The sequence below is a fragment of the Fundulus heteroclitus genome, chromosome 19 (genome assembly GCF_011125445.2).
Source record: "Fundulus heteroclitus isolate FHET01 chromosome 19, MU-UCD_Fhet_4.1, whole genome shotgun sequence".
NCBI classification, from domain to species: Eukaryota; Metazoa; Chordata; class Actinopteri; order Cyprinodontiformes; family Fundulidae; genus Fundulus; species Fundulus heteroclitus.
The window spans coordinates 27,839,277-27,859,887 of NC_046379.1; the positions used below are offsets into that span (position 1 = coordinate 27,839,277).

The 20,611-nt window shown below is 39.7% G+C and overlaps 1 protein-coding gene across 1 annotated transcript in view; it reads left to right on the forward strand.

Annotated features, from left to right (window-relative positions):
- gfra4a (GDNF family receptor alpha 4a) overlaps positions 1-20,133 on the forward strand; it is a 254,160-nt gene extending 234,027 nt beyond the window's left edge. Inside the window, exons 7-8 of the mRNA XM_012872143.3 lie at positions 11,355-11,524; positions 17,255-20,133. Of these exons, the coding sequence (XP_012727597.2) occupies positions 11,355-11,524; positions 17,255-17,401 (317 nt within the window). The 3' untranslated portion in view covers positions 17,402-20,133. The remainder of the gene's footprint in view (positions 1-11,354; positions 11,525-17,254) is intronic.
- Positions 20,134-20,611: the final 478 nt, after the last annotated feature.

The following is a 20,611-nucleotide window of genomic DNA, read 5'->3' on the forward strand; positions in this document are numbered from 1 at the left end:
GATTTCTGTCTTCCTCGGTGTCTTGCTGACTATATTTTTCACATTACAGCCACAAAGTTTAATGCATTTTATGGTGATAGAACAACACAGAACAGGACATAGCTGACGTGGAAGAAAAATACCATATGCTTTTTTTTTTTAAACAAAGAAAAATCTTAAAAGTGCTCCACTTATTTCTATTCAATCTCCCAGACTCAATACTTCCCACCTGTGAGTGTTCGAGGTTTGTCTCTTCCAGCTCTGTGCGTATTTAAACCAAAGGTTTTGCCTTTTATTCTTTGAAAAACAGCTGAAGGTTAGTCCGTTAGGATGAGATTTAAGTCTGGACTTTGACTGGTCCATTCTAACACACGAAGCTGCTTTTGTCTAAGCCAGGGGTGTCAAACATACGGCCCTGCTTTTACCATAGTGCTCCGCTTGATTTATGAATGTGAATAGTTTTATTATGATTCATGTGGGGAATATCTCAAATGATATGGACGCTACAATGGGAAAGTAGGAGAGGAAAGGAAGAACAAGAAGAAAAAAAGAAAAGGTGAAAGAAACGGAGATAAAAGGAAGAGAATGATAAAACAATTATTGAAAAAAACATGCACTTCGTTTAATTGGAAATCTGCAGTTCCTATATTGTCCACGAGGGGCGCTGTGTTTTAATCAGCAGATGGTAGTCCTGAGCATCAGATATGGAAAATTTATTTTAAATCATTTCTTAATTTGTATCTGTTTGATGTATTTTGTCATGCAGGACAGTGTTTTTAAGTTCCAAAAAATGTGAATAAATGTTTTTCAACATTGTATAATCACTGTGATCAGTTCTTATGCATAATGCACAAGTAAATGCTTAACTGAGTAAAAGTATTGTTGAAATTGCACATACTTTTCTTAAAAACGCTGCGGTTATTCATAATATATTGTGTAAAAGTGAAATTAATTTATTATAAAAATCAACAACAAGTCCCATTTTATTAGTTCTATTTAATCTGGCAATGAGTTAACTCGTGTGGCCCTCTTGAGATCAGATTAAGCTGCATGCGGCCCCTAAACCAAAATGAGTTTGATACCCCTGGTCTAAGCTATTCTACGGTAGCTCTTGCTGTATTTTTAGGGTTGCTGTCCTAGTGGAAGGTGAAAGCCCAGTCTCAAGTCACTTGCAGCCTCCATCAGGATTTCCTCCTGCGTTGCCTGTGGTAGCACCACCTTTGTTGTCCCTCCTAAAGAAAAGTGTCCCCATCGTATGGCGCTGCCGCGGCGTTTCATGGTGGAAGTGCCGTGTTCAGGGTCTCGCGCTGTATTTTTGTGCCTGTAAGGGGCATGGATGCTTTTGCATAACACTGCACATTGACTAGTGCTGCTTTAAACTATCAGACAAAATGTTGGCCAGGGGCTTCTCTTAGTTCTGAGGCATCTGGGATTGACCATCACACACTGGAAATATGGATCACAGCGTTAGGGTTAGGGGGTCAGGTGGATCAGCACTTTGTGTCTTCTTTGTAGAAGAAATTGACGCTGTGGGCTTCAGGGCAACGACAAAAAAAGTGTTGTCCTAAATGTTGTCTCAGGGAGTAGAACTCTTTTTTTTTTTAATTTTTGCTCTACTGTCCTCTTGCTTTTAACAGCATGAAAACTGCTGGGCTGGCACTGGAAGCCTGCAGGTCACCCACCCAATTCTCCATCTTTATTCTGCGGTTCGTACGCAGGGTTGCATCAGTGAAGAGAGACGAGAGAAGTCTCTGCATTGATTTCTGCGGAATCTTGTTTGCAAAGGCAAACTACCTCGGGAGAATGGATCAATTTGTTTTGATCCTGTGAGAAATCAATGTTTGTATGTCACACCCGATACTCCACTAAAGGCTTAGGAATCCTCTCCCTAATAATCAGCATTCGGAACCTGAAATCGGAGCGCTTTTTGACGGAAACAGATGGGATTGTGGAGCCATTTTTATCTCCAAGCGCCACATCCATGTTGCCGAATAAGCCGAGGATATTAATTGATGGTTCCGTCGGGCATGTCTTTATTTGAGCACATTTTAATTGAAGTGACTTTCATGCAAATGTAATTGCAGCGGAATAGCCCATTAAGCTGATGAAAATTAATGCTTAAGGAATATTAATGCATCACATGATCATTGGTCATTTTGGTTGTAGCAGATCCAAAAACTTGATGTAATGAATTTCCTTGGGGGCGTACAAAACCACACACTTCTCTGTAAATTACACATGGTGCCAAATTCACATGATCTAATATTCCTCAAAGTTTTCATTTCCGTACTGTAAATGATATGTTTAAATAATCACCTGATTGTACTTCTTAGCTATACAGGCAACTAAAATCAAAAGATGTTGCCATGATTTTAATTAATTAAAAGTCTGGGGAACATGTCTGTGGGATACAGCTGCAATATATGACTGCTACAGCTCTGCCTAACTATTCTGTGCCAGCACCTAAATAGTATAAGAAAAAGGTTCATGCTGAAGGTGTGACACAATGTTTAATTCCAACAGGTCAAGATTCAAACATGCAAGATGGAATAGATCTGTTTTTTCTTTTTTCTTTTTTTGTAGAATGTTGCCTTTTGTTCAAACTAAAGCATGTGCAATATGTGCTTCTGTCAAAGATGGAAATCATCTATTTTGCCATTTGTTTTTAATGTCATAGCAACAACTGCTGGTCTGACTACAGTGCTTTGCCAAAGTACTCACACCCCTTGATTTTTTTTTTCTCCCAGGACAAGCTTATAAAACAATATCCAGTGTTCAATCCATATTGCAAAATATGGATTGTCCAACTATCCAAATAAAAAAAAAATAGAAATAGTATGGAATAACTGTAAATCTACAAAAACATGGATATTCTACACTGACAGCCTGAGCAAGGAGAGCATTAATCAGACACGTAGCCAAGAGGCTCACTGTAAGTCCAGAAGAGCTGCAGAGATCCACGGCTCCATTGGGAGAATTTGTTGAAACGAACACTTTTAGTTGTGCACTCCACAAATGTTTCCCTTATTGAAGAGAAGGAAGTACAAAACTGATGCTGGTGGAAAGCCATAATAAACCTCGCTTAAAGGGGACATATCATGCTTTTTAATGCCTTCCTTTTCATATTTAAAACATTCTTTTGTGGTCTAAATAAAGTAGAAGTGCAATGCTTTGGTCTGAATTACAATTTATTTTTGCCCCACAGCCCCTCTTTTACCTGTCTTCTGAGAACAACTCATTTTGGTGCGGTCTCTTTAAATACAAAGGAGGTACTTCACCCCCACCCCATCCAGGCCGTAGACCGTTCCCCTCCAGCCACTTCAGCCATTTCTGCAGTCTGACGGTGTAATGACTTTATACACCCCACAACCAAACGTTTTCACTTATCCACTTGTAGCTTTGACATCCTCCAGCTTGGACAACCAAACCCGAAAAAAATATGGTGAATTGACGGCATTGGTAAGCCAGAAGTCCATGGCCTTGTTTAGCAGCAAATCTGTGACGTAATTGTAAAAAAAAAATAAAAAAATAAATAGAGAACAGAGAAAACTGAACAACTTGAAAAATATGACTGTGAGGGACCGAGGCAAGGTGCATCAGGAATCACAGGGATTAATTCAAGAGTTGTTGTTTTTTTATTTTTAACCCAAAAAGCCAAATTTACAAAAAATGTGGGTTCCAGAGTGATAAAAGAGGTAAAGAAGAAAAAAAAAGACAAAACTTAACTCAAGCAAATCTGTGCCCAAACTAACTGACTGCACAACCAAACATAACTGACCTCTCAAAGAAATGACACACAAGCGTATATATATATATATATATATATATATATATATATATATATATATATATATATATATATGTGTATATACACTGGCTGATCAGACCAACAACACAATAGGGGTAATTAAAACCAATCAAACTATCAGAAATTACAAAACAAAACAGTACAGTAAAGTTTGGTAATAAACTAATCTAAGAACATTGAAAGCAAAACACGGCAACCTCTAAATACAAACTCTAAGTGAAATGCAATGAAAAAAATCCCCCCTTTCAGCAACAGCAGGGGTAACAGTCCAGTTTCCCTTCCCTGTATTTAGGTGATCTGATCCCTGGCTGCCATCTTTTGTCTGACCAAACGTCCAGGCACCATGGAAGGTAAGAGACAGAGATTAGTGACAAAAACACAAGGAAAATATGGATAAGGGGCTATAAGTACACAAGTGAACTAAATGTGCACGCTTACAAATAAAACACATGTACTTAAACTAAGAATAAAGTTTTATCAATCAATCAATCAAATTTTATTTATATAGCACTTTACAACAACCAGCAGGTGTCCAAAGTGCTTAACAAAATGAGTAAAATCACAACATACAATAGAAAGAGAAAACAATAAAATCAAAAAGGTTACAAAGAAACAAAAGAATGAAACACACCACAGCTACGTATTAAAAGCCAGCCTGAACAGATATGTCTTCAGTTTGGACCTAAAAAGAGCGATAGCTGTAGCAGTGCAGAGGTAACTTATTCCAGAGTCTCGGGGCAGCAACTGCAAAAGCCTGATCACACAAACTAAAGTTTTTGTATACTGATTAGGATCTAATCTTTTTGTGTGGTACCGGCTTTTAAGGTGTGGCCATGGGTTTGGCCATTACAATGACCCAAACAGAATATAAGGATATCCACCCAGCTCCTGGGTTGACTGCATTTAACTTTTCTGCACTCCTCCAGACTCCAAGTACACAACAAAATGTATTTAAGTGAGATTTGCATGATGTGTCCCCTTCAAAGTTTGTGATAAGCCTGCAGAGGATACAGCCAGAAGGAAGGTGCTCTGTTTAGATGAAACTAAAGGGGAACGTTTTGTTCTTATGAAGGAAAACTATCAGTACACATCACCCTGAACACACCATGGTGGCAGCATCAAGCTGTGTGGAGGCTTTTCCTCCACGGGGACAGAAAAGCCAAGTCAGTGTTGATCAGAATATAGATACAAGTACAGAGCAATCCTTGAGGAAAACCTTTTGGAGGCTGCAGAGTACTTTAGATCGTGGCAGAGATTTGCCTTCCAGCAACAATCCTAAACATGCATCCAGAGCTACAATGGAACGATGCATGCATGAGAATGGCTCTGTCGTAGTCCAAATCTAAATCCAGATAAGAAACTGAAGAACTTCTGTTCACAGGAACCGTCTGAGCTATTTTGCAAAGAAAAATGGGCAAAAATATATCATATATAAAAATATAACTATATATATCTGCGTCAAAACCCTGTTTACATCTCCTTCTACTATATGCAGTACTTTGTCTATCACATAAATGCTAATAAAATATACTGAAGGGGTATGGATGCATTTGCAAAACACCATAAGTACATATACGTTAAACTAGACTAAATGTATTGTATGTGTAGTTAAAATCTAACAGTAAGACCTTGAACCTCATTCTCTGAACATCCTTTTTGGAGTATCTCTGTGTTTTATTGAACTGCAGTGCTGCAAATGTGGGTCTTTTTTAGGTTCAAAAGGACAGTTTTCACTCAGAATAAAAATGATCCCGCCTGAGTCATTTGCATTACTTTCTAGCTAGACTCCATACCATTTATCACCTAAGTTTACACAACTGTAATTTAAGGAAAGTTTTTTTTGTTTGCCTGCTTTTAGGCACTAGCAGAAAGGTACATCCTGTTTTCAGAATTACTGTAGGTAGTGACGGCGGAAAATTGCATGACCATTGTAGTCGGCCCTTTAAATCACCATTTCTTTTACATGGCCTTTGTTTGCTGATTGGATGTAATGACTCACTTGCTGCACTACAGTAATATACTGTACAATCTGCTTGATTGTTTATTCAGCCCAAATGCTGGGTTCATTCTGTCGGGACAGAATTTGGGTCGCTTTTATCAAAAGCATTTGGATGGACTAAAGGCTAGAAGGAGCCTCGTATTCTTTCAACACGCCGCTATTTTGAACTATACAACAGCTTGTTTCTACTCAAGCTTAAATGCTGCTCAGTTGGTTGATAATGGCAAATAAAGATATAATTTTCAGATCGGGATGAGGAAATGGTTAGATGGTAAATTTGAGCTATTTAATAATAGTGATGTCTGTAGGCTGTCACTGACTTTTGTTCAAACGGAAGAACATGTTTGCTTTGTATGATATTAGCACATGTTCATCATTCCCACTTTGACCAATGAACTGGCCATACAGTCTGTATAGGTGAGCATTTTTATATTGCTTTGCTTTGAGTATGAATTTGTTGTCACTGATTGTGAATAAGTCTTACTAGACATTATGCGGCTTTATTTATGTTTTTAATCTCTAAATTGTCTTTGGGTGTTAGAGAAGACGCTGTGTGTTATTTTTTCCCAACCACTGTGCTGTTTGTAACAGACAGTCCTGGGTCCAAATCTCAGCTTGGGGTCTTTCTGCATGGAGTTTAGAAGTTCTGCCCATGCATGCATGGGTTTTCTCAAGCTTATCCGGCTTCTTCTCAGAGTCCAAAAAAATGTATGTAAGGTTAATTTGCCTCACTAAATTGTCCTTAAGCATGAGTATGTGTGCATGTTTGTGTGCCTAATAGTTCTCTATGTTCTCTACGTGATGGACGGGCAACCTGTCCAGGATGTACCCCGCCTCTTGCCCAGTGACCGCTGGAGATAGGCAATGGACCCCCCCCCAGTGGATGAATGTACTGTTTCATTTTTTATCTGCTGGTTCAGTAAACAGTACACTCATGGGTTCTTCTTCTCAAATAAAAAAGTCAGTGAAAGTCAGTCCATGACCTCATTGTTCTAAAGAAAAGTATTGCCTTATTTCACCTATTTTATTTAACCCTGTTATGCAGGACAGAATTAGCCCAAATGTATCTTCTTTGGCCTGCAGTCAGTTTCTCTAGCAACCGAATACTGCACCGGCTAATGGAAGGTAGCAGTCTTCATTACTACTAGTAGTTTGAACAACTTTGAAAACGTGCACCACAGCATCATGCTACAGGCATCACAGCATAGCCACTGCTTTCATTGTCTGCATGTTAGCTACCAGTCATGTCGCATGTCCAGCTGGATTGAGGGACATTGCTTTGGTCAAAAGCATAAACACATCACTCTCTTACTTCCAGGCGTCCATGATGTGTGCCCACCTGCAGTTGTAAATGATTGATTCTGGTTTCAAAGGGAGGAAGACTGCTGGAAACACATCAGAGCGGTTGTTCCCAGCAGGTCAGGACTTAGCCATTCCTGTCTAATAGCTGCGACTGACTCAGTCAGCTCGGTCACTTGGCTCGTCAGCTGTTGATGTTGATGGAGCTGGCCACGTTTCCATCCAGATATGACTGATGGTTCCCTCCACCCCGCCCCTCCTTCCTCCCCCATCCAAAAGAAAACATCCTCTCAATCCTACATTGTAGGACAGGGACACAACCCCATATGCAGCCAAGCCTACCCCCCCCCCCCTCCAGCTCTAACCCTATTCTCCTATTTTCAGCAGACATTGATGTGGTGGTGCTGTGGTGTTCATGATACTGTGTGATGCTCATATTTTTTGCTAGGGAAAGCATTTACTGGGCTTGCAGGGTCTGACAAAGTTTGTCCTTGCTTTTCACTGAGTAAATGAAAGAACAGAAAAAAAAACATGAAAGTAACCGATTTTTTTATTTTAGCTTGGGAAATTTCAGAGCACAAATAACAAAAACATATTCATGTGACTGCAGACGTCCGTTACAGGGCTGTGAAGAAAAGATCTGCCCTCTGATGGACTTTTTTCTCTTTTACTTTTATTGCCAGACTGATTTTTTTTTTTTTTACATCACAAAAAAGTTATATTAGTTATATTAGACATAACCCATGTAAATACAAGTCATCAAGAGCTTATCAAGTGATAATTTAATTTGTTTTAAGGGGAAAAAAGCTATCCAACGTGTTATGCTCCCATTATGAAAAAGTAATTGCCCCCTGAACCTAATAGTTGGTTATGTAACTAATCAAGCAGGATTGGATCTTTTACATTCCTATGCAGGAATTTTGGACCATTCTTCTATGCATACTTGTTTTCTTCCAGCCACACAGGATTTTTAAGGTCACGCCACAACATCTCCATCAGATTAGACCATTCCGAAACCTTCATTTTGTTATTTTTAATGAGCAAATTCAGCAAAACCCGGGCTGGTCACTCACTGATCCCCCAGATATTCTCTACCAGTGTTGTCTGCTGGAGGGCAGGCCTCATGGTTCCATCAATCATGGCAAGTTTTACAGTTCTTCAAGCAGCAAAGTATTATCACCATCAGTTTTTGACCATCAGTATCATGTTCTTGTGCTGAAATGTTTTGGTGCTTTTACACCAGATATAAAGGGATTAACAGCTTCCGGAACATTCTACCTTTGTCACCTCGGTGTGCAGATTGCCCAAAAGTCAACATCCATGTTTTCTCCCTTAATGACTCTTACCATGGTTTGCTGGAGTCCCAAAGCCTGAGAAATGGATTATGACTGAAAGACGTTGCTTTGGTTAACTTGGTTTTCTCATCTGTTCTTCAATGTCTTTGTTTACGTACATGTTGCGTTGCTTTTTAATAGCTTGTAATCTACTTCATGTTGTCAGACAGGTTCTGTTTAAGTGATTTCTTCGTTTTACAGACTTAGGTTTGGGTTCTGAAGCTGAACCAGAAAATGGCCAAACGCAGTGATTAACCAGGGGGGCATAAACTTTTTCATATAGGGTCAGGTTGTTTTGGACTGTTTATATCCCCAAATAAGTAAAGCTTAGTATTATAAAAAAAGAAAAAACATAACAAATTTAGATTTAGATTTGGAGACAAATACTTTTTCCCAGCACTATTAGTCAACTGTTTCGATTGGCTAATTCTCCGTTGGCTATTTGTGATTTCCAGTTGTATTCTGTTCTGCGGCAGGTGGTTTGCCACCATGCAGCTTGACTGGTTCAGGCAAAGGTAACCCTTTCAGGTCCTTTCCCACTGTATTATCAAGGTTGTTTCAATACAATGCCACCCTTTACCCAGAAGTAGGATACTTCTTTCCGGAGACTGGAAACTGATGAAGTGCTCCAGTTTATTGTGAAACTTCCAATACAAATCGAAGACCCAATATGATGTCTTACAAAAATGATCATACGCTCACCTTATCATTCAGACAGTTTTACTCCTCTTATCTTTCCTATTTGATATGATTCCTGCAGAATAATTCATGCTGGGCTGCCTTTCAGTGAAGGTTGGCGGCGCCTTTAAAAGAACATCCCATTGTTGTTCCCCCACAGACATTTCAGAAGTACTTCCCAGTAAACACTCTCTGCTTTGCCTTTTTAAAACCTATATTTGTAGATATTTTCACAACTGACAGCAGCGCACTGCTGGGAGGGGGATTTTAGATGCCGACTTAGCGTTTAAAAACCAGCAGGAAGGTAAAAAAAAAAAAAGTCAAGTTGACTGTGTTTGGAAAATTTCTCGCTTGTGTCTTTTAATGCTGCCCTGCAGCGATTTAGGTGAGCCAGCAAGCCCACAGACAGCAGATGAGTTATTCATTTTTTGACCAGAGTTTCTTATTCTGCAATCCACCTTTACCATTGCATAGGCTGTGATTGTATATATATATATATATATATATATATATATATATATATATATATATATATATATATATATATATATATATATATATATATATATATATACACATATATACACATCAAAAACCTAGGCGGCCATCTGCCCATGACTGACGCACTGTTGTAGTTGGTAAAATCCCAAGCATTTTCCAATGACTTTTATTTTAATATCTAGTGAATTTCTCCTCACAAAAACCTTTGTCAGTTGCAATGCCAGAAAGCTTTGTATATTGTGGACAGCCCTATTTTTCTGGCTCAGGAACAATGTCTTTCCTAAGGCATGAACAGGATGTTCCATATTTGTTGGAATTTTCCTACACCAGAGATCCACAGAGATATAAACTTGATGTGAACCTGTGCAAAATCTGAAGTATTTGTCTTCAGGCTTCCGCTTTCAATTCAGTGGCAAATTTTATAAATTTTTTTTTACATCCTGTGAGCAGAAAAGACGGAACATGTTATGTTCAAAACTGAATAGATTGAGCTGTCCTTGATTATCATTTGAAAGTGAATCTATTTTAGTATTTCGATTCAAAAAGCAAAACTCATGTTATTTGGATTTATTACACACATATTCTTAAAGTTTTTATTTCTGTTAATTTGGATGATTTTGGTGTACAGCTAATGAAAACCCCAAACTTATTTTCTCCTGAGTTAGAAAGGACCAAAACAGGTTTTTTAATACCGAAGCGCGGGCCTACTGAAAGGCATACCATGGTCATTAAAGCAGGTATTGGTACATTTGACAGTACATTGATGTGGCAAGTCCAGCTGGAAAATGAAATCAACATCATCTGCCGGCAGAGGGGGAGCAGGAAGTGCTCTACATTTCTCTGTTAGCTGACAACTGACAAAAATGAAACAAAGCAAACCAACACCAGCAGATGACATGACTTTGAGGACCACTGAGCAACAGTTGAGTTCTTTCACTCCTTAGTCCATTTAAGAAGCTTTTGCGATTTTCTCTGCTTCGGGAGTGACTTAACCAAAGGGATGCAGCAGTGGAAGTCACCCTGGATACGTCTGTGCATCATGGTTTGACTCCCTAATTCTGGCTGTAGACCGAATGGTACTAAACTCTTGAATGGCCTGTGCTTCATAATCGTCTCAATGCTATGGAAACTCATTTTTATGCACCTTTCACTATACTTTTTCCAACTACCAAACTTTCCACCAGTACACTTCAACAAAGCACTCTGTAAGCAGTCAGCTCGTTTAGCACTGACCTTTTGGTGGCTTAACCTCCTGGTGGAGGATGCCGGTGATTCTCTGCTGGATGACTGTCCAGTCAACAGTCTTTTACATGAGTGTTTATACCATCACATGGCCATAACTATTTTGTATATGTACCCATTTTTGGTCTTATCTGCAACTTTGGGTTATCTTCAGCTAGGAGTTGTAATCATCAGCACACCAGAAATAAACTCATTAACCACAGCATATGAGTTCTTTATCATTTTATGTTTATTAAACTTTTTAATGGAATTACTGAATCAAATAAAATTTCCTACGACAGTTTATTTTATTGAGATGCAGTTGGATACTACAGGGAAACCTGAGGCTGAGTAGCCACATGACGATTAGAGGATCCTTGTTTCACTTACAGGTCCGGCAGCATGTGATTAAGAAGTGACCAATCAGAAGTCATGAAAGAAAATATCAATCATACATATGAAAATAATAGAAAGTTTTAGCACCTTAAGTACAGAATCATTTTAAATCTCCATTTGTGCTGCTGGTGTGTTGCAGAAAATGCCATCTTAGCATTCGGGAACGGATCGGACGTGAAAACGGGTGCCAGTCAGCCTGGAATGTCAAGTCCAGCGACGGACAACCAGAGTCCGCACTTGGCAACCACCGCCTCGGGCATCTCCATGGAAACAGAGCAGAACGTCCTGCGAGCAGAGATACCTACTCAGGTGAGACGAGACGGGAGACAGGAAATGTGATGTGCAAGTTTATCGAAAAAGTGTCCACCCACTGGAGAGGACCTCACTCAGATCTGGGTCACACAGCAGCATAACTCCATTATACTGCTGTGTGACCCAGAGCTGTTGAAGGCTCACTTTTGCCTTCAGAAGTCTCCTAATTAAAGAATTATTGGAAAAAAAGAAACCTCTCTGGTATATACTGCCCTCTCCCTGTAAAATGTTTTTAGATTGTACCCACGAAGTTGCCGACTAAAGTTTATTTTGATTCTAATTATAATTAGTAAATAATCCACACTACTGGAAAATTCCTCTCAGTATGAATCAGGCTGTTCTGTGAAGGCCTCAGAGATTTGTTGGAGAGCATTAGTGAGCAAACTGTACCATGGAGACCAAGCAACACATAAGATTAGTCAGGGAGAAAGTTAAAAGCACATTTAAAGCAGATTTAGGTTAGGAAACAATATTCACATTTTAAACATCAAACAGAGCATTGTTCATTGCAACATCCAAAAATGGAAATAATATGGCCCAATATTGACTAAACATGGCCTTCCACCTAAGCTGACAGGCCCAGCAAGGAGAGGATTAACCAGTGAAGCAGCCAAAAGGCTCATTGTGACTCTGGAGGAGCTGCAGGGATCCACAGATCAGGAGCAAATCTGTCGACAGTAAAACTATTGATCAGTCACTTCACACATCTGGCCTTTATGTAAGAGTAGCAAGAGGAAGTCATGAGATGTTCTATGTAAAGTTTTCCACAGGCAATATAGGTGACGCAGGACACACATGGAGGAAGGTTCTTTGGTCAGATGAGACCGAAATAAAACTTTATGGCCTCCATGCAAAAACATTATGCGTGGCTGAAAAGTCCCGAACCCACCGTCCCCACCGTGACCCATTTTGGTGGCAGCATCATGCTGTGAGGAGGCTTTTCTTCAGCAGGGACAAGGAAGTTGGTCACGGCTGATGAGAAAATGGGTGGAGATAAATGCAGGGCAGTCCTAGAATAAAACCTATCAGAAACTGAAAAAGACCGGGGTGGAGATTTCTTCCAGGAACACAATGACCCTTAACTCACAGTATGAGCTACAACCGAAGGGTTTAGAGGAAGGCATATTCATGTTAAAGAATGACTCAATCCTATCAAGAAACCGGCATTCCTTGACAATTGATGTTCGCTGGCTCTCTCCATACTATCTGACTGAGTTTGGGCTGTTGTTGAGAGAACAATTGCAAAAGTATTAGGTTATAGATATGTAAAGCTGCAACCCATAATGTCTTGAATTTGTAATTGCAGCAAAACGAGCTTCTATACAGTATTGCGTTAGCGGGCAAAAATACAAAGGCCGCACTTCTCAGATTTCTATTTGGGAAAAAGGAAACATCTGTCCTTCCATTTCCACTTTGCCATGACGTACAGCTTTGCATGGATCTATCAATTAAATTCCCAATAAAATGTATACTAAATGGGTAAAATACCAATGGATGTAAATACTTTTGCAAGACACAGTGTAATCTTTATTAGTTTGCACCATTTATAGCCAGAACAGAGCCATCGTTTTTACCTTAACTCTGTTTAACTTCAGTTAGGTCTCAGCTAAAATAATTCAGTGAACAGATCGTAAAAAAAAAAAAAAAAAAAAACATAACAGAAAAATAAAAAATAAGGTAATTTAATGGCAGCGGGACTCAGCGTGGGCAATTTTCTTTACACTTTACTGGAGAGGAAAGCCGCATATAGTGATGTATGGCACAGTTCCACATATTTCTCAATCTCATCATATTCACAGGTGAATACACAAAAAGTATCTAAAGATACAAATTATGCAAATACTATAACATTTTCTGCATGCAATCACCGTGTGACCATGTGCATCTGAAATTGTCCCATATCCATAACAAAGGGGGTGAGCATTGTGAATGAAGACCACACAGTAAGAAAACAAATTTTAATGTGCAAAGCCACTCAGGCTGGGAACGTTCTGAAGAATTTACTGTTGGGGAGATATCACAAAATATATATTCATTTTCTGAACGTAAAATAAATGTATTTAGAACACATTGTTGCTATTGTCGACTAAAAATCTGCAGATAGCATAATTGACATTCTGCCAACAGACATAAGTAAACTGCACAAGCTAAATGTGTAAGTAGGCCATATTTGTTTGCAGAGGGAAAAGCTGCTAAAAAAAAAAAAAAAGTCAAAAGCCTGAACTCTCCTCTTTTTGCCTGGTGTCCTCGGTGCAGCTCGTCCCACACGCAGCTGTTAAACAGTCTAACTCAATCTGTGACCAGGAAATGAAAATGACATTTTGCTGAATATAGACTTTTTTTTTTTAGCTGATAATCGAGCATCAGCTGAGGTTCAACTAAAATGTTGCTCTGACCACGCCAGTCACTGTTAATTAAAAGCAAAAATCTGCATCTGAAATCTCATCAAAACATCAACACAGGAGATGCTGATTTGCCACCCAGCCTGCCCACTGCAGCAGAATCAGACATACTTTAATAATGCCAGAGGAAAATGGGGACAAACTGGAAAGGCTTATTTGCTGAACACCAAAACTCATTGGTTTAGTAGCATTCAGTATATAAGGCCTCGCAAAATCATTCATACCCTTTTACAATTTTTTTTTACACTTTGTCATGTTACAACCATAAACTTTCATGTGTTTTACTGGGATTTCATGGGACAGGCCAACACAAGGCAGCATAGAATTATTGACTAGAAGAAAGATGAAACATAATTAAAAACTTTGTGTTTTTGTCAAAGAACAATCTGAAAAGTGTGCTGTTCATTTGTGTACCACACCCTGAGCCTGTACTTTGTAGAACCACATTTTTATGCAAATACTGAAAGTCTTTTGTATGTCTCCACCAGCTTTGCATATCTTTTTCCTTTGGAAAACAGCTCCAGCTCTTTCAGACTCAATAGTTTCCCTGCCAAGAGCAATTTTTAAATCAGACTCTTTATCAATTGTTGCCCAGGTTTAAGAGGCTTTTTCAAAGAGTTACTTTGAACGCTTTTTTTACTCTTCTTCAGGCCATTACCTGGCCCTTTTCTAAGTTTTTATTTGCTTAATCTTTTTGTAAGCTTAACTCTGACATGAACTTAGGCAATGAGACAGAAACAGTGTGCAAAACTTCAAAGATATCTCAATGGCAATTATTGAACACTTTCTTTAAAAAATACCACAGGGGACAGTTTAATCAACTGAACATGACATTTTTGTCATGTTCAGTTATCAGCTGAAAACAGTAGATGAGCAGCTTGTGCTTCTCTGAGGTAATGTGTCAGGTCTTTGTTCTGTTTCTTACAGACATGACTTTCAGATACTGTTAATCTGCTGGAGATGATGGTTAAAATGAAAACAGAAATATTTGAAACACTTGTTACAAAGCCTTAAAAGCCACTGTTCACGACTAATGAAAAATATGACAAAAAGATCGTGCTGTTTGGAAGAAAAGCATCAAGAAATGACCTCTGGAAATATTTGCACAATATTCCATATATTTAGAATTCATATTTTCATTTTGTTATACAGTATAACATTTCCTTTTCTCAATACAGGTACCTTTATTTGTTCCTTATGAATATTTTGCCTGCTGTTAAATAAGAAATCCCTTATTTGAATCTGTTCTATAAAGTCTTAAAGTATGAAAAGTTTAAAAACTATAGAGACAAAATTGCTGCAAACGTTTTATTTGGACCCTTCTGGAAAAAGGTCTCTGTAGTTGCAAAGAAGCAGTTCAATTCTGCAGCTGGAACAAAAAAAAGGTACTGCATCTCTAACTTTTCCAGTTTCTCTAGTTCATATGCCGACTTCTGCAGAGCTACAGGCTGAGTCACAGTGATCGGCCCGTTGCATGCAGGTACCGCTCGTGTGCATTTTATCCAATGAGCAGAGCGTCGTCAAGAAGTCGCTGAAAAGGTCACCACAGCCTATTCTGGTTGCATCTATTCAAAATATATTAGCCTTCCACACCACCTCAAAGGTGTATCTATAGTATTTATTGTCATGATTTGTCTTCGTGAACCCGGACAGAGCTCGCACACACAAAACTTGTTCTTTTGCAGTTTATTGAAAGTAATGAGTTAAATGATGATGATGACCAGAGTTAGTTACCGGACTGGAAATGATGGGTGCAGGAGCAGACTGACTGGAAGAGACTGGAGAGAGTTCTAGGAGATGCAGGGATGCTGTCAGACCAGAGATGCAGGGCAAAACAGTTTTTGGGATGGAGGATTGGAGCACAGGGTAGCAGGCGATCCAGCGACAGAGCAGAGAGCAAACTTGGAGCACAGGGTAGCAGGAAATCCAGCGACAGAGCAGAGAGCAAACTTGGAGCACAGGGTAGCAGGAAATCCAGCGACAGAGCAGAGAGCAAACTTAGAGCACAGGGTAGCAGGAAGTCCAGCAGCTAGCAGAGGCCTTACTTGAAGCACAGTGGTAGCAGGAAATCCAGCAGCTAGCAGAGGCCTTACTTGGAGCACAGGGTAGCAGGAAGCAGTACACCCTGGACAGGTCGCCAGTCTGTCCCAGCAAAGCCAAAGATATGCAACTGAATTTCAGTTGGTGCTTTGACTGGGGCTTCAGCTAGGTTTAGTCTGTTGCAGCACCTAACAGGTTTTAATCTGTGACTACCCTTTTCTTAAGTCCATCCATCATCTCTGACCAGCTTCACTGCCCGTGCTAAAGAATTCCAAAAGTATGATGCTGCCACTACCATACAATGAAGATGAGGTTTTAAATGTGATTACTACACTAATTTTGTCCAATATATAATTTTGCATTTAAGTGGAAAAAAAATTCTACTTTTGTCTGATTTGTCTTCTTCCATGTTAATTGTGTTACAAATATGGCTTGAGTCAAACAGTGGTTTTCTTTTTGACAATCCTAAATAAAGGCCAGATGAATGAAGTGCATCACTGTGCCTTTGTGGCACAACCTGAATTGCCATAGCCCTCTAGGCTGCTTCTCTGATTAATGCTCTTGGGATATTTTTTCATAGCCTAAACCTGTTTAGTAACGTTGACCCTGACTTGTCTGCTGTGTTTCTTGGTCATCATGGTGCTGCTTGTTGACTAGTGTTCTTTAATAAATCCCTGAGGACTTCACAGAACAGCTGGATGTATGTGGACATTAAATTCCAGGTGGAATATTTACTCACTAGGTGACTTATTTAGGATAACCAGAATAGCAAGGGCTGAATACAAATGCATGCCAAACTATTGTGAAAATGTTGAAAACCTTTTACTTCACAACTACGCACTGCCTTGCCCCAGTCTGTCTCATTAAATTCCAACAAACCATATTGAATATTGTGTTTACAACTTGAAAAAAAAATGGAGAAAACTCACACATTAAACTCAAACATGAAAAACTGAAATCGAGATCTGTCAAGTTTATTTGTATAGCACATTTTAGCAGCAAGGCGGTTGAAAGGGCCTTACATAACACGTCGAAACAGTCGGCGGTTGTGAGACCAGTAACAAACATTAACTCGTATCAGGTGAAAACAGCAATACACATCAAATAATCTGGTCAATGTTCCTGTTATTATGGGTCGAAAGCAACTCTAAACAGGTGGGTTTTCAGCCGTGATTTAAAGGAACTCTGTGTTTCGGCTGTTTTGCAGTTTTGTGGAAGTTTGATCCAGATTTGTGGAGCATAGGAGCTGAATGCTGCTTCTCCATGTTTGTGTGCTTTCTTTCAGGTAAACGGGAATGACAGATTGTGGGGCGACGAGGGAGCCTCCACTCTTCCTTCTCCAGGACTTTTGGACCATGGGTCTGAGCCCGTCCACCTCTCCATGCTGCTCATCTTAGGCTTGCCGATCCTGGTGCTGCTCTCCCAACCATAGGTCCCTTTAGTGACCTTTACGGACCGAGCTGTTCAGAAACAACAGGGAGGGGGGTTGGGGCGCGAGAGAGAAACAGCCATTCCCCGTGGGTCAGACGATGGTGAGGGGGGGGGGGGAAGAGTGAGCTCTGTCCTGCCCCACTCCCTTCTCCCTGCCATACACAAGAATCCCACCTACTCTCTTTTTGTGAATCATGACTCAGAACACAGATGTGTTGTGAAGGATACGCCACAGCCAGGACCACAGGAAAAGGTGCTACCACTGCACCACAGGGGGGGGGAAAAAAGAGGTTCCACACATCATTCCCTGCTGCACACCAGCCCAACTTTTACAGAAAAACACACACAGACTTCTCTCAGCTGCATATCTACTGAGAAAAAAGGCCAACAGGATCAGGCAGTGTACAGTGAAGAGACACTGAGAACGCAGTGACCGAAAGCATTATAAAATATAAATATATATATATATATATAAAAAAAATTAACTAATAAATGATTTTCTTTGTTCTTGAACATTCCTTGATGTAGAAAACATTAAATGTAAAGATTCTTCTCTCAGACGACGTCTTACACGAGATTTAAGGTGGAATGTGTGTGTTTGTCCACATGCAGCGCTCCGCCTGTTTAGCTTCGCTCCTTTCAGTTGACGCCACATATTTGATTTGAAACGGTTGCTGCCAGAAATGTTAGATAGAAGCACATGTTATAACCCGAGTCAAACCACAGTGAGATTCCCTGACAGTCCGTGGTCGTGTTTTGATTTGGACGTTGAAGAGTTCAGTTCCAACAATGGCAAAAATGTCTCCCTGAAATGATATTAACATTGAACAAAGACGTATATGTCAGTGTTTTATTTTGTCAATCATAAACTGATGATGTCCGTTTTCATTTTTACTTAATTTGGGGTTTTTAAGTCATAACTTGAAATAGTCTTCTTCGGATTCCACAGACTAGGAAAGGAAACTGCAAGTGTTGACATTTTGTTCTGGTGGAACCAGCCTGCAAGTTGAGGTTAAAAAAAATACAAAAAGAGACCACAGGAGCCATAGAGAGAATAAATTGAAAAGGTAAATGAACAAAGACGGCAAATAAACTCAAACAGGTTCATAAGCTGATCCAAAGTAGCCCTAAAATGTTTAAATCTGCTTCTAAATCTGGTTTCACGTTATTTTATGTCAGGCATTCACGTGACCATGACTCCCTGATAGCAAAGGCAGAATATGTTCAGGACTGTTGTGATGTAAAAGCAGGGAGTCATGGCACACACCCCTGCTGCCAAGGATGAAAACAGTAAGACATTTTTATGTTTCTTATTAAAATGTGAGGATCAAGGGACAGAAAATGTAAACTTACACCAAAACAAGTTATCTACTGAGCCAGAGGAGCCGAGGGATTGTCTGAAAAGGCAAATCACAGACGATCCCTTGTGGTTTCTCATCCCAGTTCTGGGCCCAGTGGCTGGCTAAGTGGATCTCTCTTATCTGAGGCCCCTCGCAGTGCACAGCCTAGCTACAGTAGCACTACTGCCATCTGACAAAGTACTTCTTTCAGGAGAATGATGTCCCCCTGATCCAAATTGTCCCACTGAAAACCTTTGGGGACCGATGACAGGACAGATTTACAAAAATGGGTGTCAGTTCCAGACCATGGGTTGATGCCCTTTGCAAAGCAACAAATGGCATCCAGCCCCACATGGAGCAGTTTTCCCCCTAACCTACTGGAAATACTCGCACCAAGCATGCCAAATTTGAGGAAATAATCACTAAGATTAATGGGTCTACCCGTTACAGAGTCCTTTTTTAACACAGTTCTGTTTGGGCTTTGGAGGGCTAGAGTTTTAAAGTTTTGTTTGTCTTTCAATACAGTTTTCAATCATTGGTTTACTTTGTTTTATTTTACTCCAGTGTCTTCTTTTTGCATTTTGAGGGGCTAAACTTACAACCTGGTAACAACACATCAGCATTAAATGTGAATACTTGCAACTTTTTGTTCTTTTTGTTTGAGCGTTTAGTAAAATGTGTATGAGTAGATGCCACCTCTTGTAAATTTTGAATACCTCACTTTGGAAGGGAACTCTTCACACATTCATTCATTGAGCTTTAAATGTGAGGACTTTGGGTCTGTTCCTTTTCAGATGTATTTAAAAAAAAAAACATGATTTTTTTTTTTGTGAAGCTGCGAGAGATTGAGACAAGTTTATATTTTATAAATGTATGTGGACTTTGTTGCAATGACAACAGTTATGAAGAACCGGTGAGACGTAAAAAGGTGGGGATCCGGGAGCAGACACCCCCGCTGTACATGAGACGAAAGCGGTGACCCATGTCACCCGCTGGCCTGCTGGCGTCTTCACTCAACATGGGACATTGACAATTTAGCCGTACTATAAAAAGCACAGGTCTGCTTTTTATAGTGGACGTTTCAATCAAGCATAGTGTGAGTTTTGGGTAACTTTCAGTTCTGCCATTGAATTCAGTGTAATACTGTGAATTGTCAAACGATGTAACAAAAGGCTGAAAATGTAAAAAGCCGAGCTGTCAGCAGACTGGATGGAGCTCATGCCGAGAAAAGCAAACTCTGTCAGCTCCTGATGACGTCATAATAGCACAGAAGGTTTTGTTTTCACAGGTTCTACAAGATGTGATGCTCTGTGTTGCCCATGTCTTTCTTTCTTTTCTAAATGAGACCAGAAATGTGTTTTACAAAAGGAATTAAAAGGAATCCAACATGTAACGCACTGTCTTAAAGGGCCAGTTCAATCATATCGCAAAGTCTGATACTTGGTTTTATTACAGTTGGTATACTGGTGGAGTCATGGAAATATACTTCATGATTTCTGTTCATTTGAGTACACTTAATTAGCATAGTGCTACAAAAGAGCTTTCACAAGACATTAACAGAGAAAGTTAACAAGGTTTTATTCAAATTACAGAGACTTGCAAAAGTATTCACAACCCTTTTTGTCTGTTTTTAATCACGACAACCACAGTTGCATGCATCGTTGTTCGTCTACCTTCCAGTCATCTCTGCTTTCTTCTTACTACTCTTTCACAACAGCCAGGTTGGAGTGTATAACTTAGCGTTGGTTTGTCCAACTCTCCTACCTGAGCGGAGGATCTCTGTGGCTCTCCTAGAGTTTTAAAACCAATTCTCTACTTTCCAGACCTCTCAGTTTAGGTTGAAGGCCATGTCTTGGTAGGTTTTCTGTTGG